At 39.7% G+C, this 20,799-nt stretch overlaps 1 protein-coding gene across 2 annotated transcripts in view; it reads right to left on the reverse strand.

The window, feature by feature from the left end:
* Positions 1 to 20,799, reverse strand: part of PFKFB4 (6-phosphofructo-2-kinase/fructose-2,6-biphosphatase 4) — a 54,200-nt gene that overhangs the window by 17,012 nt on the left and 16,389 nt on the right. For both annotated transcript variants that reach the window (XM_019471858.1, XM_009278483.2), the window contains exons 2-11: positions 14,788 to 14,904; positions 11,017 to 11,113; positions 8,011 to 8,077; positions 6,745 to 6,819; positions 5,814 to 5,870; positions 5,370 to 5,491; positions 3,506 to 3,713; positions 2,788 to 2,934; positions 2,089 to 2,193; positions 237 to 366 (exon numbers count right to left, since the gene is read on the reverse strand). In XM_019471858.1, coding sequence (XP_019327403.1) covers positions 237 to 366; positions 2,089 to 2,193; positions 2,788 to 2,934; positions 3,506 to 3,713; positions 5,370 to 5,491; positions 5,814 to 5,870; positions 6,745 to 6,819; positions 8,011 to 8,077; positions 11,017 to 11,113; positions 14,788 to 14,899 — 1,120 coding nt within the window. In that variant the 5' untranslated portion in view covers positions 14,900 to 14,904. The remainder of the gene's footprint in view (positions 1 to 236; positions 367 to 2,088; positions 2,194 to 2,787; positions 2,935 to 3,505; positions 3,714 to 5,369; positions 5,492 to 5,813; positions 5,871 to 6,744; positions 6,820 to 8,010; positions 8,078 to 11,016; positions 11,114 to 14,787; positions 14,905 to 20,799) is intronic.

Here is a 20,799-nt window from a genome sequence, read left to right on the forward strand (position 1 = left end):
GTGGATGCCCCATCCCTGGAAACATTCCAGGTCAGGCTGGACGGGGCTCTGAGCAACCTGATCTAGTTGAAGATGTCCCTGCCCACGGCAGGGGGTTTGGACTAGATGACCTTTAGAGGTCCCTTCCAACCCAACTATTCTATGATTCTATGAAACTGTTAGAATTTACTGTTTGGAACCTTAATCAGTAAACTTTCAAAAAATAGACCATTTGTTATGTATCAAGGAAGACTTACCCGCAGGCTTGTCAAGAAAATATGCGAGCAAACAGCGCATGACAGCTTGGTGACATATGACAAGCACATTTTCCTGCCTTTCAAGTTCCATAATTACCGGCTCCAGTCTCTGAACAAGATCTTCATAGGACTGGGTGGGGAGGAGAAATACACGGCACATTAAAAAGGGAACACTCTTTGAACAGTATGTGTATATACAGTGGATCTTACTTTCATATTAGTCATCTTCTAAATGTTTATTAGTGCACAGGCAAATACTGTAGTAATAATTTTCCTTAAATTAAGAACACAGTCCGGGTCTTCCAGACTATCAAAGAGCATACATGTAACAAAATAAATCTCCCTCATGGAAAGGCTTTATTAAATTAGTCACTGTGATCAAGAATTTCCACAAAATCCCTAGAATTTAATTCATGGCATCTGCAAATGCACAGGTTAAGTCTTGCACATTATTTTCCATGCCTCATCTTCAAAAGCATCTCTCTTCCAAGCAAAAATCTGGGAAGCCCAGCCTACAGCCATCATACAAAGAGTTCACAAAGCCTGACTTGTTTCAGGCTGCCCTTTGAAAACAAACTATGGGCTAGGTGAACCGGCCTGGCGATGGCAGCCACCATCCCTTCAAGTCACAAAACAAGGAGGCCGGATTTCACTTGCAACCTGTCCTGCACAGCACACGCACAGGGAATCTGCTGCTGCAGGTGAACAGCAGGATTTCCGCATGTGCATGCTTAAGTTAATTTTCACATGCACAGTAAAGACAATACTTCCAAAATGTGTCACGCGTTGCAGGTGCGGAGAACAGCACATCACCCAGCAGGGCAGGGGATGACCACAGCAGAAAGCCTTCATCCCGGTCCCAAGGCAGGCACGGGGGCTGCCCCGTTGGAAAGCAGCACTGCTTATTCAGACCTTGGGAAGAGAAACCCAGCGGTCTCCAGCGAGGCAGCGCAAACCCCTGCAACTCTTACCAGGGACAGAGAAACCGCCTTTGACAAACGACTGAGATCAACTGATCACCCCAAGGCGATGAGACAGTTTGAAATGTTTGTCACCATCCCAGAGGATGGCACCAGTTTGAAAAACAAACACTCCTTGTTCAAACGGATTAGGAGAACTTTGCAGCTTAATGACTGCCTCATTAGTAAGACAGGGGTCATACCCCCAAGAACACTGCTCTTATCACAAGCTGCTCTTAGTACAGTGATTACTCTTAACTGCTGAGGAAAGACGACCACCAAGCTCCGCTTCCTCGTGGACAAACAGCTGAGCAGCTGGTCCAATTACTCCTCCACCCTGCTGCCCTGAATCCTAAGCCTCTAGCACCCACAGAGAGGCCGTGTGACCATCTGGTAATTGCTGCGCCGTAATGGGTTTGCTTTAGAAAAGCTGTCAGCAAGTTATTTTCCCAGAGGCAAGGAGTTTATTAAAGTGAAAGACCAATGTGGCTACAGATTTCCGTAGCATCTCAGCCAGAACTGCATGCAAAACAGCCATTATCTACAGCAAGGACGAATGGAAAAAGGCAATCTTGGCACTACGTTTGCATATGCAATAGTCTGAAGCCTTGCAATCATTCTTCCCGCTTTATCACTGCGGGATCAGCATAGAAACGATGCCCACAAGATCAAAGCTCTCAACCGTTTTCTGAATCGATTGTTTTATTTTTCAGGCCCTAGATCAAATTAAATGGCCTGGGCTCAATCCTTGCAAGCTCCTATATGCTTTCCCCTGGAGAAAGGAACAACCTTTTTATTAATTTTAAAATTTATTTTCTCCTTCCTAAAGCCAGCATGCATGTATTCAAGACGACAAGGAAGTCCTTCGCCTTAAGAGAGAAAAAAGAGCATACCTCTCCTTTAGGGTATCTGTATCTGTATTTGTCTTGGTCTCTCAGTGCAAATTCAAGCGGATAATTTTCTTGTATTTCTTCATATGTCATTTCTTCACACACTCCCTATAGGTAATAAAAATAATTAAAAAGCATGTATTTCCAGCAGTGCAAAAAGCAGGTATCACTCTTACATAAAGCCATATATAAATAACTTTTAACAATTGTATTTTTTTACTCTGACACTTAAAGACAAAGTTGTCACACATGATGAACAGGACACTCAGCCGGACTCAGATGTGGTTAGAAGGAATCATTAAATCCCTATACAAGTGAAGTTACGTATATGGGCAAGCAAGGTCACTGAGCATGGTCACATTTATTTGCACCTCCTTATATATCTTACAGGTGCAGCTGGAAAGTGCCAACTATCAATGCCTTTTTTCTTTCCAACCCCCACCTACCAAAAATTTCATAGCATCGTGGCTTCTACAGGGGAATGTTTTACTGGGAAAGACAAACCAAGACTAAATTAATTATGGCAAATTTTAATAAAACGTTTAGCCACGTTAACAAGAATTAATGACAGTTTTTCCAGCCTCTAGAACCAGCTTAAATGACTTTCTATCTCCTAAAAGGCATATCATTACAAAATTAAGTACTTCCTTCAGCCCTAGCAAACAAAGCAACTTATTAGACGTCTAGAAAAGAAGAACTTACTGCATCTATCTCATTCAAAACCTTCCACTGCTCATAAGGCACTCCCAAGGCTTCAGCAGTCTGAATTGTCCTTTTCATCTGGCTGGTCCAAACTTTCAGGTCTTTGATATTTTGCTCATTAATAAATTGTGCCAAGCTTTTGGCAAACTGAAAGAAAAACCATGAGACACTGGATGAGGGCTCAGAGCCAACACACTGCGTTCAGTTTGGAACACAGGCTCTAGCCTTTGTAAACTCATTGTAACTTTTCCAAAAGGCTCTGTCAAAGTTTTTGCTAAGAAATACAACACATTCTATTAAGCCAAGAGGGACAGGGGAGGGAAGGAAAGGAGTACAAGGAAGACACAAGTTTTCTGCGGTTCCCATCTTTACCTCCAGGAATTTTCTTTTCAGCTTTAACTTGTGAACCTTCCCAATTATCCAACAAGTCAGGATTTTACAAAAATACAGTTAAAAATAAAGCCTCTTGACAACTGCTTTGTGCTGTAAGGTAAAAAGGAATTTCAACCAACAGAATTGACAGATAAAAGAGAATATACCAAATCACAAAGTGTGTCCATCCAGTTTCCACTACCCACATATGCAACTAAATAAATCCTCCTTAAACATGTTAAGAGGAAAAGGGTGTAGAGGAAGAAAGCTGTAATTACACAGCACAAACTGCACACATCCACAGCTATACACAAAACCCAGTCACACTTGTTCAGGAGGCACATACTTCTTTCCCCCTGACAGACAGTCCAGGATCTCCTCCTATTCTCCCTTTCAGATTGAGTTCACTTTCTCCATGTCGACAGAGGTAGATTGACCGAGGAGTCACATGGATATTCATGAGGTAGTAGACAATCCGGCTCTGGATGTGATCCATTACTCTGTTCACAAGGTAACTTCTTCCAACATCCATAATTTTAATATAAGAAAGATCCCTTTCATAAGCAAACAAAAAAATATGTAAGATTCCACACAGTTTCTATTAGCATGTAGCACAATCTTCCCAACCCTCTCTCTCATCATAAAACAAAGGGGCAACAAGCCAAAGCAATACACAAACCCTCAGTTACCCATGGAATGTGCATTAGCCCTAAGAAACAATGCAATACTCCAAAGGCACAGGATGAACTCTATTCCCTTCACATGTAAGCTGCTCACATCACTTTCTTTTCTGTTCCCTTTACTTGCACTTTGTCTCTCAAACCTAGATCCTACTCTTGGAAAAATACAGCCCTCCCACTGAAAGGAAGATTCAGCGGAGTCATTCAACTGTGGTAGCTTCAATAAGATATCCAGATATTTTACGATACTAGATATTTTTCTCCAGGTTACAAACACTTGCCCCACAGCAAGTATTTGTCTGATTGCACCCAGGGGCCAAAAGGCACGGTCACTATTTACCCATCTCAGTAAACCCTTCCAGAAAAACTACAGCATCAGAAGGACCAGGGACTAGCTTGAAGCAAGACATTTTCTCAACCACTCTGTCAACAACTGTTTATTAACAGTACTGTAATTCACCCCACCACTACCTTCTCTCAGCATCAGACAGGTTATAATTTCAATTTTCACTGCTTATCCTTTCTCATCTGAGCTGTAATTTCAGAGTAGTATCTAGTTTAAAGGAGGAAAAAAGTCTAATAAGCTGAAAATAACCACTATTGGTTTCTAGCATTTGCTACATCGCGCCACAATAAAACAAGAAAACTTATAATAAAACCAAATGGAGGTGATGGGAAGCAAGTATCATCACCTCATCTCTGATAGTAATGATTAACGCCAAAGAACGCTATTTCACCCAGGCACAACCATTAGGTCCGTCACAGAAATTACATGCATGAACTGATCTGATTGAACCAGCTTCACACTGCTTACACTCAATTACATTAAAATGCAGCTCAGCCTTCTCTATAGCACTGGTCCTGAAACAAACCAGGAGCACCTGGTATGAGCGCAGCTCAAAATCCCACACTGAAATCCTGGACTGCAGCAAGAGAAACAGGGCTCCTCCTCACACGGTTCATCCCTGCCTCACTTTCAAGTGTTGAAAGTGAATGAAAAACAGATGAATGCTTTGGCACGAGGGCAAATAACCTAGCTATGAAAGTTTCTGATAGCCCTGCATCTGCAGGATAATTTGCAAGCACAAATAAATAAATTTAGAAGTCACATTTTTAAGACTGATGTGTTCAAAATTCATCTTAGCCATGTCAACAAATGAAGTTATACTTACAAATCACTCAAGTCTCCTCTACATACTAAAAAACCGAACAACCACCAACCACTACAGCTAGTCTGGAATAATTTCTAAATGCTGGTTCTACCCCAGAAGAATCATACCATTCTCCACGTGGGAAAATCAAAGGAAGTATTGTCCCAGAGTAGACTCATTAGCCAATTTTCTTCAACCAAGCAAGTTTCCAGGCTACACCCCCAGAGTCAACTCTCTCTAATTTGCCAAAGGAAAGAGATTAAAAGCCATTAAAAAAACATGACTAGAAAGCCCTAGTCCCCGATACAGGATGCTCCAGCCCCTAAGGAAACACCTTAAAATAACTCAGTTGTGATCAGAGTATTATTTCATCACTTACTTGTCAAGAGTTTCATCTAATGTCTCATACGAGTTCTTGTAGCACTCTATTCTTTTCATGAAGTCTTCTGTCGCTTCATCATTACTACAATCAACATAGTCAGGACTACCCAGCTTCACTTGCTGTTTAAAAACAGGAGAGTAGTACATGAGTTTCTTTCCCTTTTTAATGAAGTTTAAAGGAATAGGAAGGGGGAGAACACAACACAAAAACTTATTTTCTGGAAGTTAATTAAAACATATGTAAAGCAAGAAGAGCTATTCTTCATAGAATTAAACTTCTGAGTTAGTATACACACGGACAGGAAAATAAATGAAAAGTGTTCCATTAATGGGAGCTAATGTTTTTTTGCTATTGGAAGTTGTTATAATGTACTTCTAAAAACACTGAACTACTTTAAACCTCTTAACTTAAAGCAGTTAAAGCAAACTTTCCTATACTCACCACAATGTTTGCAGCAATGACCTCTGGATCTACGCATACTGACTCAACAAAAAAAGTCTTCAGTCCAAATGGGAAGTCACGTGTACAGAAGGAAGGAAGAAGATGCATTAAAACGCCTCTGGAGACTAACACACACGAGCAGCATGTTGCCCACTTCCATGCTAACCCCTTTTTAACAGAGCCGTGCCTTAAACTTCCCTCCATTTACTCAGAAGGTTTCTTCAGACCCTCTCATCAGAAGTTGTTGGCTTACCATTTCCTGAAGTATCATGCTCTACACTGTTTTCCCAGCAATGCTTGTTAAGTGGAAAAATTTTGCAGTGAGAAAAATTCAGGATGGAAGAGGATGCAAGTTCAGCCATACAAACGGTAACTAATGCTTCTGAAATAGTAATTTAGAAGCCTTTCAACTAATGGAGTAGCCTCACTTAAAAAGAGGTTTGTGTTTTGCTGTTCGAAAGGTTTATGGAGACACAAGTTTAGAGGAAACGGAAGATTAGTGGAGAACAGCTAAATGCAAAACAATCCTGGACAGAAGGCAGAAAGCCACAGGAAGTTTTTGGTTTGTACAGAACTAACACAGAATTCCCTATGTGTTTCTGCAGCAAAATCTGAACTGCACTAAGAACCGTATTTTAAACAGTTCTTGCTGACAGTACACTCAGAACTACAGGTCCAGGATGACAGAAGTGAAGCCATAGCGTAAGAGAGATTAGCTCCAAACAGTACAAACATTAAAGATGAGAAAAATGAGGATGGGGTGACTTTTCATCACAATGTTTGAGAACACGAAATGCTCTATTGACTAAACATCTAGGAAGGATGTGGCATATGCTAGTGCACTTCTTAACTAGAAGTACAGATAAGGGGGAAACTATCACTGCCCTACTCGTCCAGGCATTAGCTCAGAACTCCTTTGCTTTTGACTCACCTTATATCCGTTTTCTTCACCAAATTTGTAAATAGTTTCTCTACGTTCTCGAGTCGTGTTTGTAGCATCAAAGACCTAGGAATAATTACGGAAAAAGAGAGAGAGAGGAATTAAAAAAGCATCCTAGTCTGTGAAAAGCACTGCGTTAGTAACAACAAAAATACAGGTTCAGAATCCCTCATGCGAAGGAAAGCAATGAAAACACTTCCCCTTCCCTCTGCCCTGCTACCTCCACATGCTCAACAGAAAAACAAAAGACATTCCTACTTTATACACATGATTTTCTAAATACTAAAAGAAGTAGTATTTTGAAAGCACTACTAGCAGAACAATGTATTTGGAAGAAGCAACCAGAATTTAAGCCTAACACGTAATACAGGACAGAATCTTCCTCCTGGCCCATATCAGCATTAAATACTGATGCATAGTTTTTTTAGTGAACTTATGCTACACAAAAAAGATGCTGCAATTAATATGCTATTCAACATGCGAGTGTCAAACTTTTAAAGGGCAGAAGATCTGCAAGACTTGTAAATCCTGCCCATGAATTACAAGATATATGCAGCCATTTTTCTAAGAACTTATGTTTAGCTCTGAACACACCAGTGTTTTACCAAAGTATAAAGTTTACCTCATGTCCCCAGCAGCACTTGTTACTATAGTTAATGGTTTTCCCTGATTAGTTAATGAAAACACCACACAGTTGTGTCAGTAGTCTTCAGAAAAACATTATGCACAAAATATTATTAATGTGAATATACAACATCAGTAATTAAACAGCTTATATTTTGCATCCCATTATTAAATACCCAGATATGCAGCAATTTACTTTTGAGTTTCTCCTGCTCTCTTCGGAGATTTCTCATGTCAGTAACACAACTGCCAAGCAATACCCAGGATGCTTTTTGGCCAGTAAGTCTTCACCTTTCACTTCAAACACTAGACTATCAAATAGAAACACAAGTGCAACCAAAACAGCAGACGTGTTAACGGTATGTCATATAATGTGGCGAGAAGGGGGACGTTTTTCTTAGTGTTACCCTCTCCTCAGTTAACCCCTCAAATGACAAAGGTGGTTGCTCAACATGGCATCATCACCCTGAACTTAAGAGCTCCTGCAGCAACAGGAGCAGACCTAACATACAACTCCAAAAGAAAACAATCTGATATACTGAAGAGACATTGGAATGACTCCAGCTGTACCATCAGACACACACTGTTTTGTAGGGAAACATCTCAAGAATGTGTCTTCAACAAGAAACTTACAGCCACGTGCCCATTTTCTTCACTGAGGTACCGTCGGACATCATTCAGCGCTGCTAAGGCACATTGTCTTAAAAATGAAAGAGAGTAAAACTCAAATGCTAGTTAAAGTCATTTTATTAACGCACTTGTGCATTGTGATCGAAGCCCCCTGCAAATGTTAGAGAATCTCTCTCAAACACACCTATTTTTTAATCAGTCACCCGCATGAAACATGGGAAAAACCAACAGAGGTCAACCAAGCTATACTAAGGAAATGCGGTCATGGCCATCTGCCTGAAAAAAGACCAGTCCAGCGCTCCTCTGTGCAACTGATACAACTACACATCACCACAGAATACCCATCAACTTTGCTGACCAGGATAAATTTTCACTGATCTACAGTAACATCACTGAATCATCCCTGCAACTGTATTCTTTTCCCAATTACCTATTCATAGATATTTGATGCTTAATTTGATTCTCAAAGAGGGAAAAAATAAATCAACGTAAGGCTTTTATCTTGTAGCCCAAAGTTAAAGTGGATAGACAACTATTTTTCAGTAATCTACTCCTCTTTTGAACTACTGTGTAAAAATTGCTTATGCCAAAAACATCTGCTAAAACAGAGAGTAAACCAAAGTTAGCACCAAGTTTTAGGGACAGAGGTGAAAATAACACCCCATTGTAGTTACCAACCCAATGTAATTAGTACTGGAGACTGTTGAGGATGCAAACACCAAAAAACCCCACCCCCACATACTTTACACTTGTGTTAAATCTGGACAAGAATAAATTCATTTGCAACTTTGCTATTTCCCCAGCATTAGTATTATCTTCAAAGTCCATTATGATTTCTAACACATAAATAATAGTGGAGGGCAACATTAACAGTGTGCATGATTTACTCACTAGCAGAACAAAGCCCCAGTTATTTCCAGTAAGTACAGTCTTTTTGCAGTTCCAACATGAAACCTTGTCCATTTCAACAGCCTTTCTATGCATTACTACTTTATTTTGACTTCCAGACTGAAACGCCTAACTTCTCTTACGTTTACCGTATTCTGCATGCAAAGTTTCATCTTAAAAGAAAAATGAAGGCTTTTCAATCCTGACAGTATTTCCACATTAGCATGGTTAATAGATGTCAGGAACTGAGATTCATCAGTCAAGTCTTCACTAAATAAATACAAACCCTCTTTACTCATTGCTAACTAGGCAGATTAGCTCACACAGCCCATTTCATGTTATGTTCCCCACCATTTAGTCTAATAAGTGACACAGAGGCACATTAAAAGGTTTGGCTCTACCTCTGAGCAAAAGGTAGGGGCTTGCAAGGCTAATGCACCTCACATCTACTCCTTGGTCCCAAAGGATTAGGAGGTTCTTACGCAAGTTGTTCTCCTTTGACATTAACAATACTCAACTGCTCCTGAAGGGGAAAGGGAAGAGAGAGAGGCCAAGTAAAGGGGCAGCCTCAAAAGGAAGTCCAGACAGTAGGAAAGTCCAGACGTTTTTTATTCTTGAGCTGAAGCAATTAAGAACAAAATACTCTGTATTTTAAGTAGCTTAAAAAAAAAACCGCATTGCCATTCCTCTAAAATCTGTTCCTTCTCATTTCATACTGCATTCGCTTAAACATTTTCCTGAACATACAAAAAAAGACAATGAATGGTCAAGAAAATCAAAAGACCTTCTATTTGATCTTCTATAAGAAAGAGAGGCAGCTCCCTCTCGCTCTAACCTTCTCTTTCCTCTAAAGGTCTTTCCTCTATATTGAAGTAGAGACTCTTCCCAGGCAAGAGGGGAGTCTCAAGTGCTTCTTATCTGCGCGCAGATGTTCATGCTGGTGCTCGCCTTGCTTTGCATAGCATTAGCAAAACATGGCAATTTTCAAGGCAGTGCACTGATTGACTGCATGAAGCCCCTGCATGGTGGCCAAAAAGACAATTTCCGGGAGAGAATAATAGTGTTTCATTCCCGCTCATTTGAACAGATAATGACCAATACATTCAAAGTACTCCAGGCAAAAAATTCCAGTATGCAAACCAAAAAGAAAGGCAGGTATGTGGGTTTTTTTTCTTCTTTATTATCCACACAAAAGCTCTGAAACGGCATTTTAGGAATTAGACAGTAGAGTCACATCTATTAGCTGATACCTTACAAAAAGGTAAGAAAAAATAATACTGCATTCGCTTAAACATTTTCCTGAACATACAAAAAAAGACAATGAATGGTCAAGAAAATCAAAAGACCTTCCTATTTGATCTTCTATAAGAAAGAGAGGCAGCTCCCTCTCGCTCTAACCTTCTCTTTCCTCTAAAGGTCTTTCCTCTATATTGAAGTAGAGACTCTTAAGGGGCAGCCTCAAAAGGAAGTCCAGACAGTAGGAAAGTCCAGACGTTTTTTATTCTTGAGCTGAAGCAATTAAGAACAAAATACTCTGTATTTTAAGTAGCTTAAAAAAAAAACCGCATTGCCATTCCTCTAAAATCTGTTCCTTCTCATTTCATACTGCATTCGCTTAAACATTTTCCTGAACATACAAAAAAAGACAATGAATGGTCAAGAAAATCAAAAGACCTTCCTATTTGATCTTCTATAAGAAAGAGAGGCAGCTCCCTCTCGCTCTAACCTTCTCTTTCCTCTAAAGGTCTAAATTATTTTTAAACTATTTGTTAAAACTGCTTTGTTTTGAGTGAAAATACCCTGGAATATCTGCAGGAATAACAGCAGTCACAGCCTACTGAAAGGTGAAAAGGAATCAAGTTTAAGTATTTACCTTCTCTGCATTTTTGATACTTGAGATGAAGCAATTAAGAAAAAAATACCCCAAATTTTAAGCTGCCTAAACAAATCACTTTTCCACCCTCTCTAGAATTTCTTTTCCTTGTCATTTCATACTGCAGTCTCTTAAGGGTCTTCTTGAGCATACAAAAATGCAACTTAAAGCAGTCTCTAAGAGCAAATTACACAGGGTACCATTTTAATACAATTAGCACTGGGTAGCCAAACACATTCAAAACTTACTTCCTGATTTTCAAGCCTTCTTCATTGTCAGGCAGGAAGAATTCAAAAGATTTATACTTTTTCACCAAATCTCGACGATACTGACCAACATTAAATTCTGCCAAGAAGAAACCAGTATTAGTGAAACTAACAGTATTCACATAAAAAGGACAAACGTTATGACAGCTTTGAAACTAAACTACCTGCAAGGATAAAGTAATTTCGCATGTACAAAGTCAACATATCATACTACTTCTTGTGTTTTGGGGGGTTGGTTTATTTTTAAATACAAAGACAACAACAAATCATGGAAATGGCAAAAGAACATTTGGGCTGTAGGTAGCTTCAATGGAGTCACTTGACCATCTTGCTGTGCCTTTGTCTGCCAGTTTGCCTGAACAATAAAAAGAAACTCTTTTCCTCCTTGGCAGGGTTGGTTGGAAGTCTATTTCAGTAGTCTACAAAGGACTACTAATAATCTAGCTTTTTCTTCTGTGTGTATCTGCAGTGAAACAGTATTCTGATAGCACCCCCCAAAACTTTCAGCTCTTATTTAAGCAAGGCAGAGCTCTAAATAGACCTAACCAATCTTGCTTTTGATAAACAAAACTTAAAAGTCAAGTTGTGGAAACATTTTTTCAGAACTCTGCTTAAATATTTCTATTCCTTAAGGATCAGTACATACTATTTCATAACCCCTGTTCTGTTTATTTAACAAAAACGCTTAAGTTAAAAAAAAAAGAATTTTTTAAAAATCAGCATAAGTACTGAACATAATCTTACCGTGATCTCTTAACAGTGGTCAAAGAAAACTATTCCGTATTTGGGCAAAGGTCTATAAGGCCTATGGCCATACACATGTCACAGTATCAGATATGGGATTAGGGCAAGGCAGTTCTGTTTTGCCACACAGCAGACAATGACACTGTACCCTAATTAACTTCATTCAGCAGATCTGAAAGTAGGTCTCTGAAGTGCAATTAATGTTTAACTTGTTTCTGACCTATAGGTTTTCTCTGCTGAACTGCAAAGCATTTTTTTTTTTTTAACATTAGATCAAACTGAAGTATTCTGTTTGAGAAGCTGCCAAAGTATAACTACCTGCCAGACTTCATTTCTGGAAAGAGGAAAAGAAGTAATTGCTGAGTTGCAATTAAGAAAAAAAGACATAGGATAAAAGAGCTCAACCATAAGTTGCTGCATATAGATTGCTGTTGGGATGGGGGGGCAGAGAATAAAGAAATAAATATTGTTTATCCCCCCAAAAGTCAAGTTTTGTTTGAATTCAACAATGTTGATTTTTTTGTGGTCAGCTGTACGACATGGATTATAGTAGAATCCAGGTTATTCTGTGACAGGTTTAATGAGCACTGGCCATACTGGCTACATGAAAGGGTGGCTCCTTGTAAGAAAAACAGAAGATGCAAGAAGTTCAGATGGCCAGTGTTGTCAGGCGATAGCCCTTTAAAAATCAAAAATAATGAATTTCATAACAAATAATAGTTACTGAAAGAGGGTCATGTACAGCAAAGGAAAAAGTGCTATCTAGTGGGACGATCTTCAGCCCTTATTATTAGCATCCACCCCTGTGGAAAAGTTTCACAAAGCTAACTGGTATCACAACTACCATACAGCCAAACTATTCAAAAAAGCTTCCCAAAGCTCAGTATCTAAAAACCACATTGCAACACAATTCTATTCAGGCATCTAATTGACCTCATTTCCTTCAAAAAGCCCAGACAAAAGTCCTTTGTATTTTTAACCATTTCACATTCTAAATGACAGAGGATTTTGGAAGGAACAAAAGAAAACACAGAACTGATGGCTGAAATGATTCGACTAACACATCAACCCTGGGCTATCTACCTCCACCTTCTGTTCTTGAACTCTCCAGCTTGCCTAATGTATGTTACATGAAAAGACAGCATTTATCTTTTCTCTGGTTTACATAACCTCATAATTTTAACCATCTGACTCAGAGAATAAGAACACTTACTACATTAAGCACACACTAATTCTAAGACATTAAGAGCCGAAGGGGTGACAGCTGTGAGGGCTACTCAATACTTAACCAGGTATCAATTCAGTCCCAGTCAACTGGACGCATTAGGCAACGTGTCATCTATTCCCTCAGTCAGTGAGGTATTCTAAACTGATTTCAGCTTCAGTAAAATTGCATCACTGATGACACAAACAACAGGAAGGGTCTGTGGTTTTCCAAAGGAGTCCCCAGTCACCCTTTCTAACAAAGACAAACCGTAACCAGCAACCTAGGATGGAATCTCATATAGCAACTTTATGTTGTGTATGAGCAACTTTACATAAAATCAGGCAGCAATGTTTTAAATATTTTTATTAAGCACAGACACATATATTTTCTGATGTGCTGCTCACAGTGGCCCATGAAACCTATCCTATAACTGAAGCAGAACACCCCTATCTATTTTACTGTATTCGGGATATATTCAACCAAGCATGAGCCAGATGTGGACAGTATCTTGTTTGTTGTCCAATACTGGATTTCTGCTTTTCAAAGTTCACATAGTAAAACGTTCAACACAATGACATATATACATATCTACATACATGTATATTAGATTTCATCAGCTTGGATATAGGCTAACGTATTTAGATTGTTATTCCACTTCAACCTCATGGATAAAACTGAAGTCCCTAAATATCTGATGCTGCTCATCAGAAGGGTGATCCTGTGTGAAAACAGTCAAAACTTAAGTGATAATTTAAATGCTGTAAATTCTCATACTCAAACAATGTAACGTATCCTCCATAACATCTCATCTAAAAAAAACATATTAGACAGTTTCTAAGAGCTTGAGAAAACACCAACTCCAAAAGCTATAGCCTAGAATCAAAGGCAGTTTAAATATAGGCCAGAACTCTTCATCTTGACTTCTTAGAGCTACCTGGAAATACATCTCTGAATATCCAGCCAAAAGTCTACGCTTTAGTACGATCTAACATATTTGACGTTACTTAAATAATTAACTAATCATAACTATAAAGCTACCATTACCGCACCAGACACAGAATCACAGAACACTAAAGCTGTCTTTTTCTTCTACAGAGACAGAGGAGAAGGCAGGGTGAGATTGCTGCTCAGAACCTCAAACAGACTTAGGTCTTTTTCATTTGTCGAGTTGGGCCCACAAGATACCACAGGAGCTCGGGAATGAGATAGGACAGCCAGGTCCTTGGCATAACCAATCTGAGCTGTCGATTCCCACTCAAAACACACATATAAAGTCATTAAGACAGTGATAACAAGTGGCTGCTTCAGCTCCCTGGGCTCTTAATATTCAAAGAGCTGTAACTCATTCCATAAATGCAGTTAAAGAAAGAGTTACGCAGAGCATTACGCGTTGCACAAAGTTCACACAGAAAAGAAGATGAAGAAGTCAGAACTTTAACCCAGAAGTGCTGACTGCTCATCCGCTCGTAAACGAGATTCTTTCACCCACAGAAAGAAAGGGGAAGGGTGGAAAAAAAAAAATAAAGACAACAGCTGAAGAACCAAACTATTAAGGAACAAGGGCACAAAGTTGATTTAGGCACCTGGCAGAACAAGGAGGTAAATGAACAGTCACCAGAATTTGATTAATTAACATCTAAACAGAACAGAGAGCCTGTGTATGCTATTGCTTAAAAATAAGTTAACAAAGCAGAAGGATTTTCAGTAGTCAAACTGGGCAACAAAATTACTGGGAATTAGGTTTATAAAACACCTAACATCTGCCCTGTCCTTCTGATGTGAACAAAAAGTAAATCCATCACCTTTTGTAGGCACTCCAATCCAATTTAAATAGCGTGTCAGCTTCTTCGAGATGTAGGTTTTTCCTCTTGCTGGGAGACCCACCATGACAATCAGAGTAGGGCAATTGGTCATACATACTGAAACAGAAAACCAGAAAACTAGGATTTAACACTAACATTCCCACAAAGCAAAGGCTTATATTGCGGTGGAAAATTACAATCCATGTGCTCTCTGAGGAAGTGACCGTTCAAGCAGCTCATGCACTGTGTCCCACTATTTCAGGGTTTTTTTTTCAGGAGCACAGTGGACCTAACTGGGTTTCTTAATGCTGTGTTGAATTTTGGAAGGGCAAGTCAGTGGTAGTGCAATGCTGGACCCGTGAGTTGTATACAGGCAGAAGACAAGAAGCATATGTATTTGCATACATGTTTTAAGACATACAAAAACAATACCAAAAAAGGACACTGACATCTTACACCCCTATGTACCTCAGCTCAGTACTTGCATTGAAAGGAAACCGCAAAGTGTACACAATTTTCAGGTAATTTTTAAATCTTTAAGACAAGATCTCAACACTGCTCAACCTTTTCTTGGTTTTGAGCCAAACAAGCATGACAGATGCTTCTCATGGTACTATTTATTATTTCTCCTTTAAATATTATTAGCACAAAAATCTCTCTTGAAACAGAGCTCATTTTGACTGTTCTTCAATAGTTACTAGGAATAAAGCACAAGTATTCTACGCAACCAAGTACAGAATCTGATATACAGATATACGTACAGAAATACTCTATCCGAAAACCTTGAGGCATTCCTTTCAAATGACAAGGTTTTTTTGAACATTTTAATGGCACAAAACTACGGATACCTTGCATGAATCTATCACAGCTACAAGGAACTGCCTAAAAAGAAAGAAGATATTAAAGTGGTGCGAAGACGTCACTGGCTCCCTCCATCCTGTATTTCAAAGGGAATTAATTTCTATACAATCCACATGTGCATCAATTTCCTCAGTGTCTTGATAGATGAGGAGTCAGTTTACTCCAAAAGACTAAACCTCAGTGTTACGCTGTAAAACATGACTAAACTGTTGCACTGTGATTGTCCGAGATTCCCAAATCTTGGATTGACAAAGTCCCATCCCACTGAGTCACTTGCACAAATCTGGCACAGCTACCCCGCGTAGTAAACCCATCAGAAAAGAACAAACAGATTAGCAGACAGATGCATTTTCTCAAAACACACATTGGGGGGGAACCAATTAATACCCAAAGTCATTAAAAATCACCACTTTTCACGGTTGAGCAGGCAAAAGCCACACCTAACCTCAAACCCATGAAACAGAGTCTACTACTCCATGTAACGGAAGTTACAGGGAACTGAATGCAAACCAAAACAGATCCATCCAAACACGTCCATGTCTCGGAAGGACACTGATAAAAGCCCTCAGAGTAAGCTCCTCTGTGCAGAAGCCTATAAACAAGAAGGATAATGTTTTCTTGTCCCTTTTCCTCTTTGTCCTAAGTTCAGGCCTGCGAACTCCAAGAGGAGAAAAGAAGGCTCAGTAAAAAAGTCGAGACTAAACCAAAATGCAAAGTTCTGAGGATGTATCAAATAATCAAAAGTTAAAAATAATTTAATTTTCTTTCATTTTATCTGAACCACAACTTTCTCAACAAAATGTTGCCAATGCTCACTGCAAGTGGAGAGGAACGTTCATTCCAATGACAGTATTTAAGGTGTCAGTGTCTCAAGACTTACGCCTTCCTTTGAAGAAATGTAAGCAATTTTGACATGAGGATGTGGGCTGATAAGAAAACCAAACAAGCCACAAGTTACGCATATCTAACTCCTCGAATAAAAAAAGCCTCTTTAGTTTAATATTTGCCCAATGGCACAATGCTCAATTCCCCTTTTCACAGCACCTCACCATCATTCACTTTATACGAAAAACAATTTGCAGCACAAAAGCAGTTATATAGGTGCAAGTTGCAGAGCCAAGGCAGATTCCTAAGCGCAGCTTTCTCTCAATTCCTTATCGCTGGATTGTTTGATTTACCTCCAGAGATCTCTCTACACAATCTAGTCTCAAGAAAACAAACTCATTTTTTACTACTGCTTCATGTATATAATCCCTAAGGGTTTCCAACAGCCCCAACCTGTGGATGTGCTATCAACACTGATTTTGCTAGAGGAACATACACAGTCAGAACAGCAGAACAAAACTTACAGGGTTGTAAGACATCATTTGCTAAAGATGCTCTATGACTTTACTCATTTTTTTTTCTTTAAAATAAATGCTTGCAATACATGCATTTAAGATTGCATGTTTATAAACAGCAGTATCAAGAAGAAATGTATGTTGCATCCCCTCACTTAGAGGCAACACACGAAAAACATGCCCAAAATACCAATCAGTGAAGGAAAATGGCCAAGTGATGAAGCGCGTTAAAATCAAATATTGCAATTTAAGCAAAGTCACTATCCCAGTTAAAAATTTTTTATATACTACTGAACAACACAGCAAGTTGCAGCTCAGAGTAAAATTACGACTGCCGACCCTTCTAAAGTTTAAGACTTAACAGTCGAGGAAAGAATAAACTACATGCTCATTTCTTGTCTCTTAGACGCTACTGTGATATAATGCAAGATACAGAAGGTGGTTTTGAAACCAAACTGGGACACTGAACAACCTGCATCAGCTGCACAGCATTTCATCAGCCCTCACATGACCTTGTGAAATCAGAGACAGAGTTGGTATTTTTCAAGTCCACCTGCTACCTATTATCAACTGTCCCTTCCTGTCACCCAATATGAGATTTTGTTTTTTCCTTATCTGTGTTAAATTTTTAAGTCAACTTTTAAGGTCAGATTTTTTTTTATATCAAGCTGCTATAGTTAGCCATCTGAAGTTTACAGAAGGATTCTTGCTGTTTCTATGGCCTTTGCCTCAAGGCCTGCTCTCCGAAATCACTGTACTATTTAGAGGCTCATAAACAAGTATCTTTAATTATAAGCCAACACAACCATCCTTCCAAATAAGGTTAGCCCTACATGTTTTCCCCTATCGCTTATCCAATGTAACTATTGCTAATCCATTTTTTTCCTGTTGATCAATGATGACAATTGATCACCCTTCTTCACATCCCACAGGGACAAGTTCCCCATCCTGCTACTCATCCTCCACGCTCCTTCAGGTATAGCCGTCGATCATCTTCTGATTTCTCTCTCCTCTTTTTGTCCAAATCACCAGTTTCTAACATCACCTTGGCACAAGGGATTCGGAATTCATATTTGTCCTCTAGCCAGCCTCGTGCCACCAGCTGCTCCTAGCAGCTCTGCCATCCACTTGCTCAGGGTTACCATTTGCTTCCTACAGCTCTGATGCCAACAGCGATGGCCCCATCTTACATCCTGATCCTCCGGCTACAGCTGGGTGCTGTCCTTACCTCATTCGCTTTTTCCATCTTCAGTTCCTAGGGGTGGGAGTACAGAGACACATAAGCAGCATGAGCTCAAAGGGCAGAGTTTTTTAGAGCAAAGATAATCTTAATTTGATACTTCTTTTTTTTTGGACCTGATGTACTTTCATACCGCTGTACAAACAGCAAATAAAAACTATTAGAAGACCAAATTCCAGCAGCTTTAGGGAAACAAAGCCGTTAACTGCAGTAGGGGGAAGAATAATGTTTAACCACAGAAAGTTCACTATTTATCTCTCACTCTACAAACATCCTCTGCCAGGCTCTCAAAATAACTTTCACTATAGCATACTTGGCTATTTATTTTTTATGCCCATGTTTGTAGCCCATTGCTTGGTTCATGGAGCTTGAAGCAATCTGACAACCAATGCCAAGAGTAGCTTTAGTGCAACCTATTTACAGACAAAGCCTTTCACAAAAGACCACAAAAGGTAAGTGGCAGTTATCAATAAAAATGCGCATTTCTACTGCCTTCAAGTCTCACTTTGGAAGGTCATTTAGAACAGCTACCTTCAGTTTATTGGTCTCACCAGCTGTAAAAGCTCAGTCTGCTCAGCAGGCTGCCTGCACTCAGAACTCATCCTTGAAGACCTTGTAATGCACAGACTAAAAGAACTAGCTCTCCAAAGCCCCGTGACAGCTAAATCCTGGCACAGCTAGCCAGATTTCTTCTTCCCCAGATAATTACAGCTGCTACAACTTTTAGAAAATCACGCTAAAAACAGCTAACAGAGGTAAGTCCCTTTGAAGATGGGTCTGCTGTGTCCTCAACTGGAAGTGTGCACCATTCTGCTCATGTACCTTCTAGAAAGATAAATTAAGACTAAAAGTAGTGCAGATAAAGGTCATCAGCATGAACGAGGAAATAAAAAACCCAACCAAAGGAGACTGAAAGAGTTCATCTTGCTTAGCCTAGAAATTCAGAAGACATCAGAGTGACTAGCTTCACTGCTTCCACTGAAAGGCTACTCTTGAGCACAAGAAATCCACTTCCAACTTGAACTTGTATTTTTTGAACAGTAACGTTTTAACAGTTACCTGTACAAGCAGAGAACTGGAACTGCTCAACCCAGCACTGCCCCAAATGACCCAGCCTGGGCAGTCCATCCTGAGCTGCCACACCACGGCTTCAGGGCCTGCAGGTCACACTGCCTCATCAGAACACAGGACGATGCAGGATACATGGAAATCTGAGGATAAAGGACTCTGCGGCCCCCTTGCATGGGAAAAATTGCAAAGCATTCTCAGTTTGCTGAAACAAGATAGGTGGTTTTATCAAGGAAGAGTAAGTTCTGCTCCTCTCTAGGCTGTTTCTAATTCTTATGTACCACAAATGACCGTAGATACAGTACGGGTATACTGCAAGAGCAAATGTATACAAAAGCAAAAGGATTAAAAAAAAAAAAAAGTATTTCCCAATCTGTTTTTCTAGCAAAAAGGTTTTTCAATTATAAGGGGTCTTGGGCATCAAAAATTATAGAATCCTACAAAAAAAACAGGTATGTGAAATAATTTTTTTAAGGTAGTCTATAGTCAAAGAGAAGCTAAATAATTCTGCCAAGACGACTCCGTATGTCACCAGATTACATGTGACCAATGTGCAATTTTGTTCTTGGGGTTTTGTTTTGGGTTGTTTGTTTTTTAGGTTTTTTCGGTAAAGCACAGTGCCTGTGTCAAAACTATAGCAAATGTTATTTTGTTTGGAAAAGAGATGCCATGTTAAGGCTGAAATGAAGCATTCTCCTTAGAGTGTTTACAAAAGCAATTATACACACTTTCCGACCCTTTTCTTATTTCAGCATTCATCTCCCTTTAACACCTACTATTTTCCAGATGCTGGAGTAATTCAGTTCACACAGAAACACACGCCTGCTTGCCTAGCAGAAACCAAGAAAGCTTGGGCTTTTTTTTTTAAATCAGGGGCTGGACCAAAGCAAGACCAGAGCCGAGAGGCAGCAGCCCATGGACGCCTGCCATACCAGCAGAGCCCTCCGCTCACTCTGTCAGAGCAGCCTCTTTGCATGACAAATAAAAACAATTCCACGCGACAAAGCCCCTTTTGTCTGCAAAATTGCCGTGTACTGAACCTCAGTTATTTAAGTAAGGAAAAAAAAAAAATAAAACCAAAAAAGAAACCGCGAGGCAAAGTTTGTTAATAAACTATGGTTTACAAACGCCACAGCCGAAGTCTTTAGAGGCCGATGACTTGGTTGGCTGCACCTCAAAATAAGGAAAGCCATTAACTCATACAACAGATGGCCTGATACAGCACTGGCCTTAAAAGAAAAAAAAACCAAAAATACAGTGACGTTTTTAGGCCTCTCTTCAAGAGAAATCTACTGAAGGTAAAGGCTGCTTGGAACCAGAGCGTTTAAAAAAAACAAAAAAAACCCAACCCCAACAACAAAAGCAACTAGGAAAGATACTCTTCCCAGCCAAGCTTTGTTGCCTTCCGTTGGGCACAGATCCAGCAGCTTCGGGGTTCTCTGCCTTCCCCGGCGTTTCAGGCGTTAAAGCCCAGGCAAAGGGCTTGGCGCTCGGGGGGGGGGG

This window comes from Aptenodytes forsteri, unplaced genomic scaffold (assembly GCF_000699145.1).
Source record: "Aptenodytes forsteri isolate BGI_AS27 unplaced genomic scaffold, ASM69914v1 Scaffold578, whole genome shotgun sequence".
Lineage (NCBI taxonomy): Eukaryota > Metazoa > Chordata > Aves > Sphenisciformes > Spheniscidae > Aptenodytes > Aptenodytes forsteri.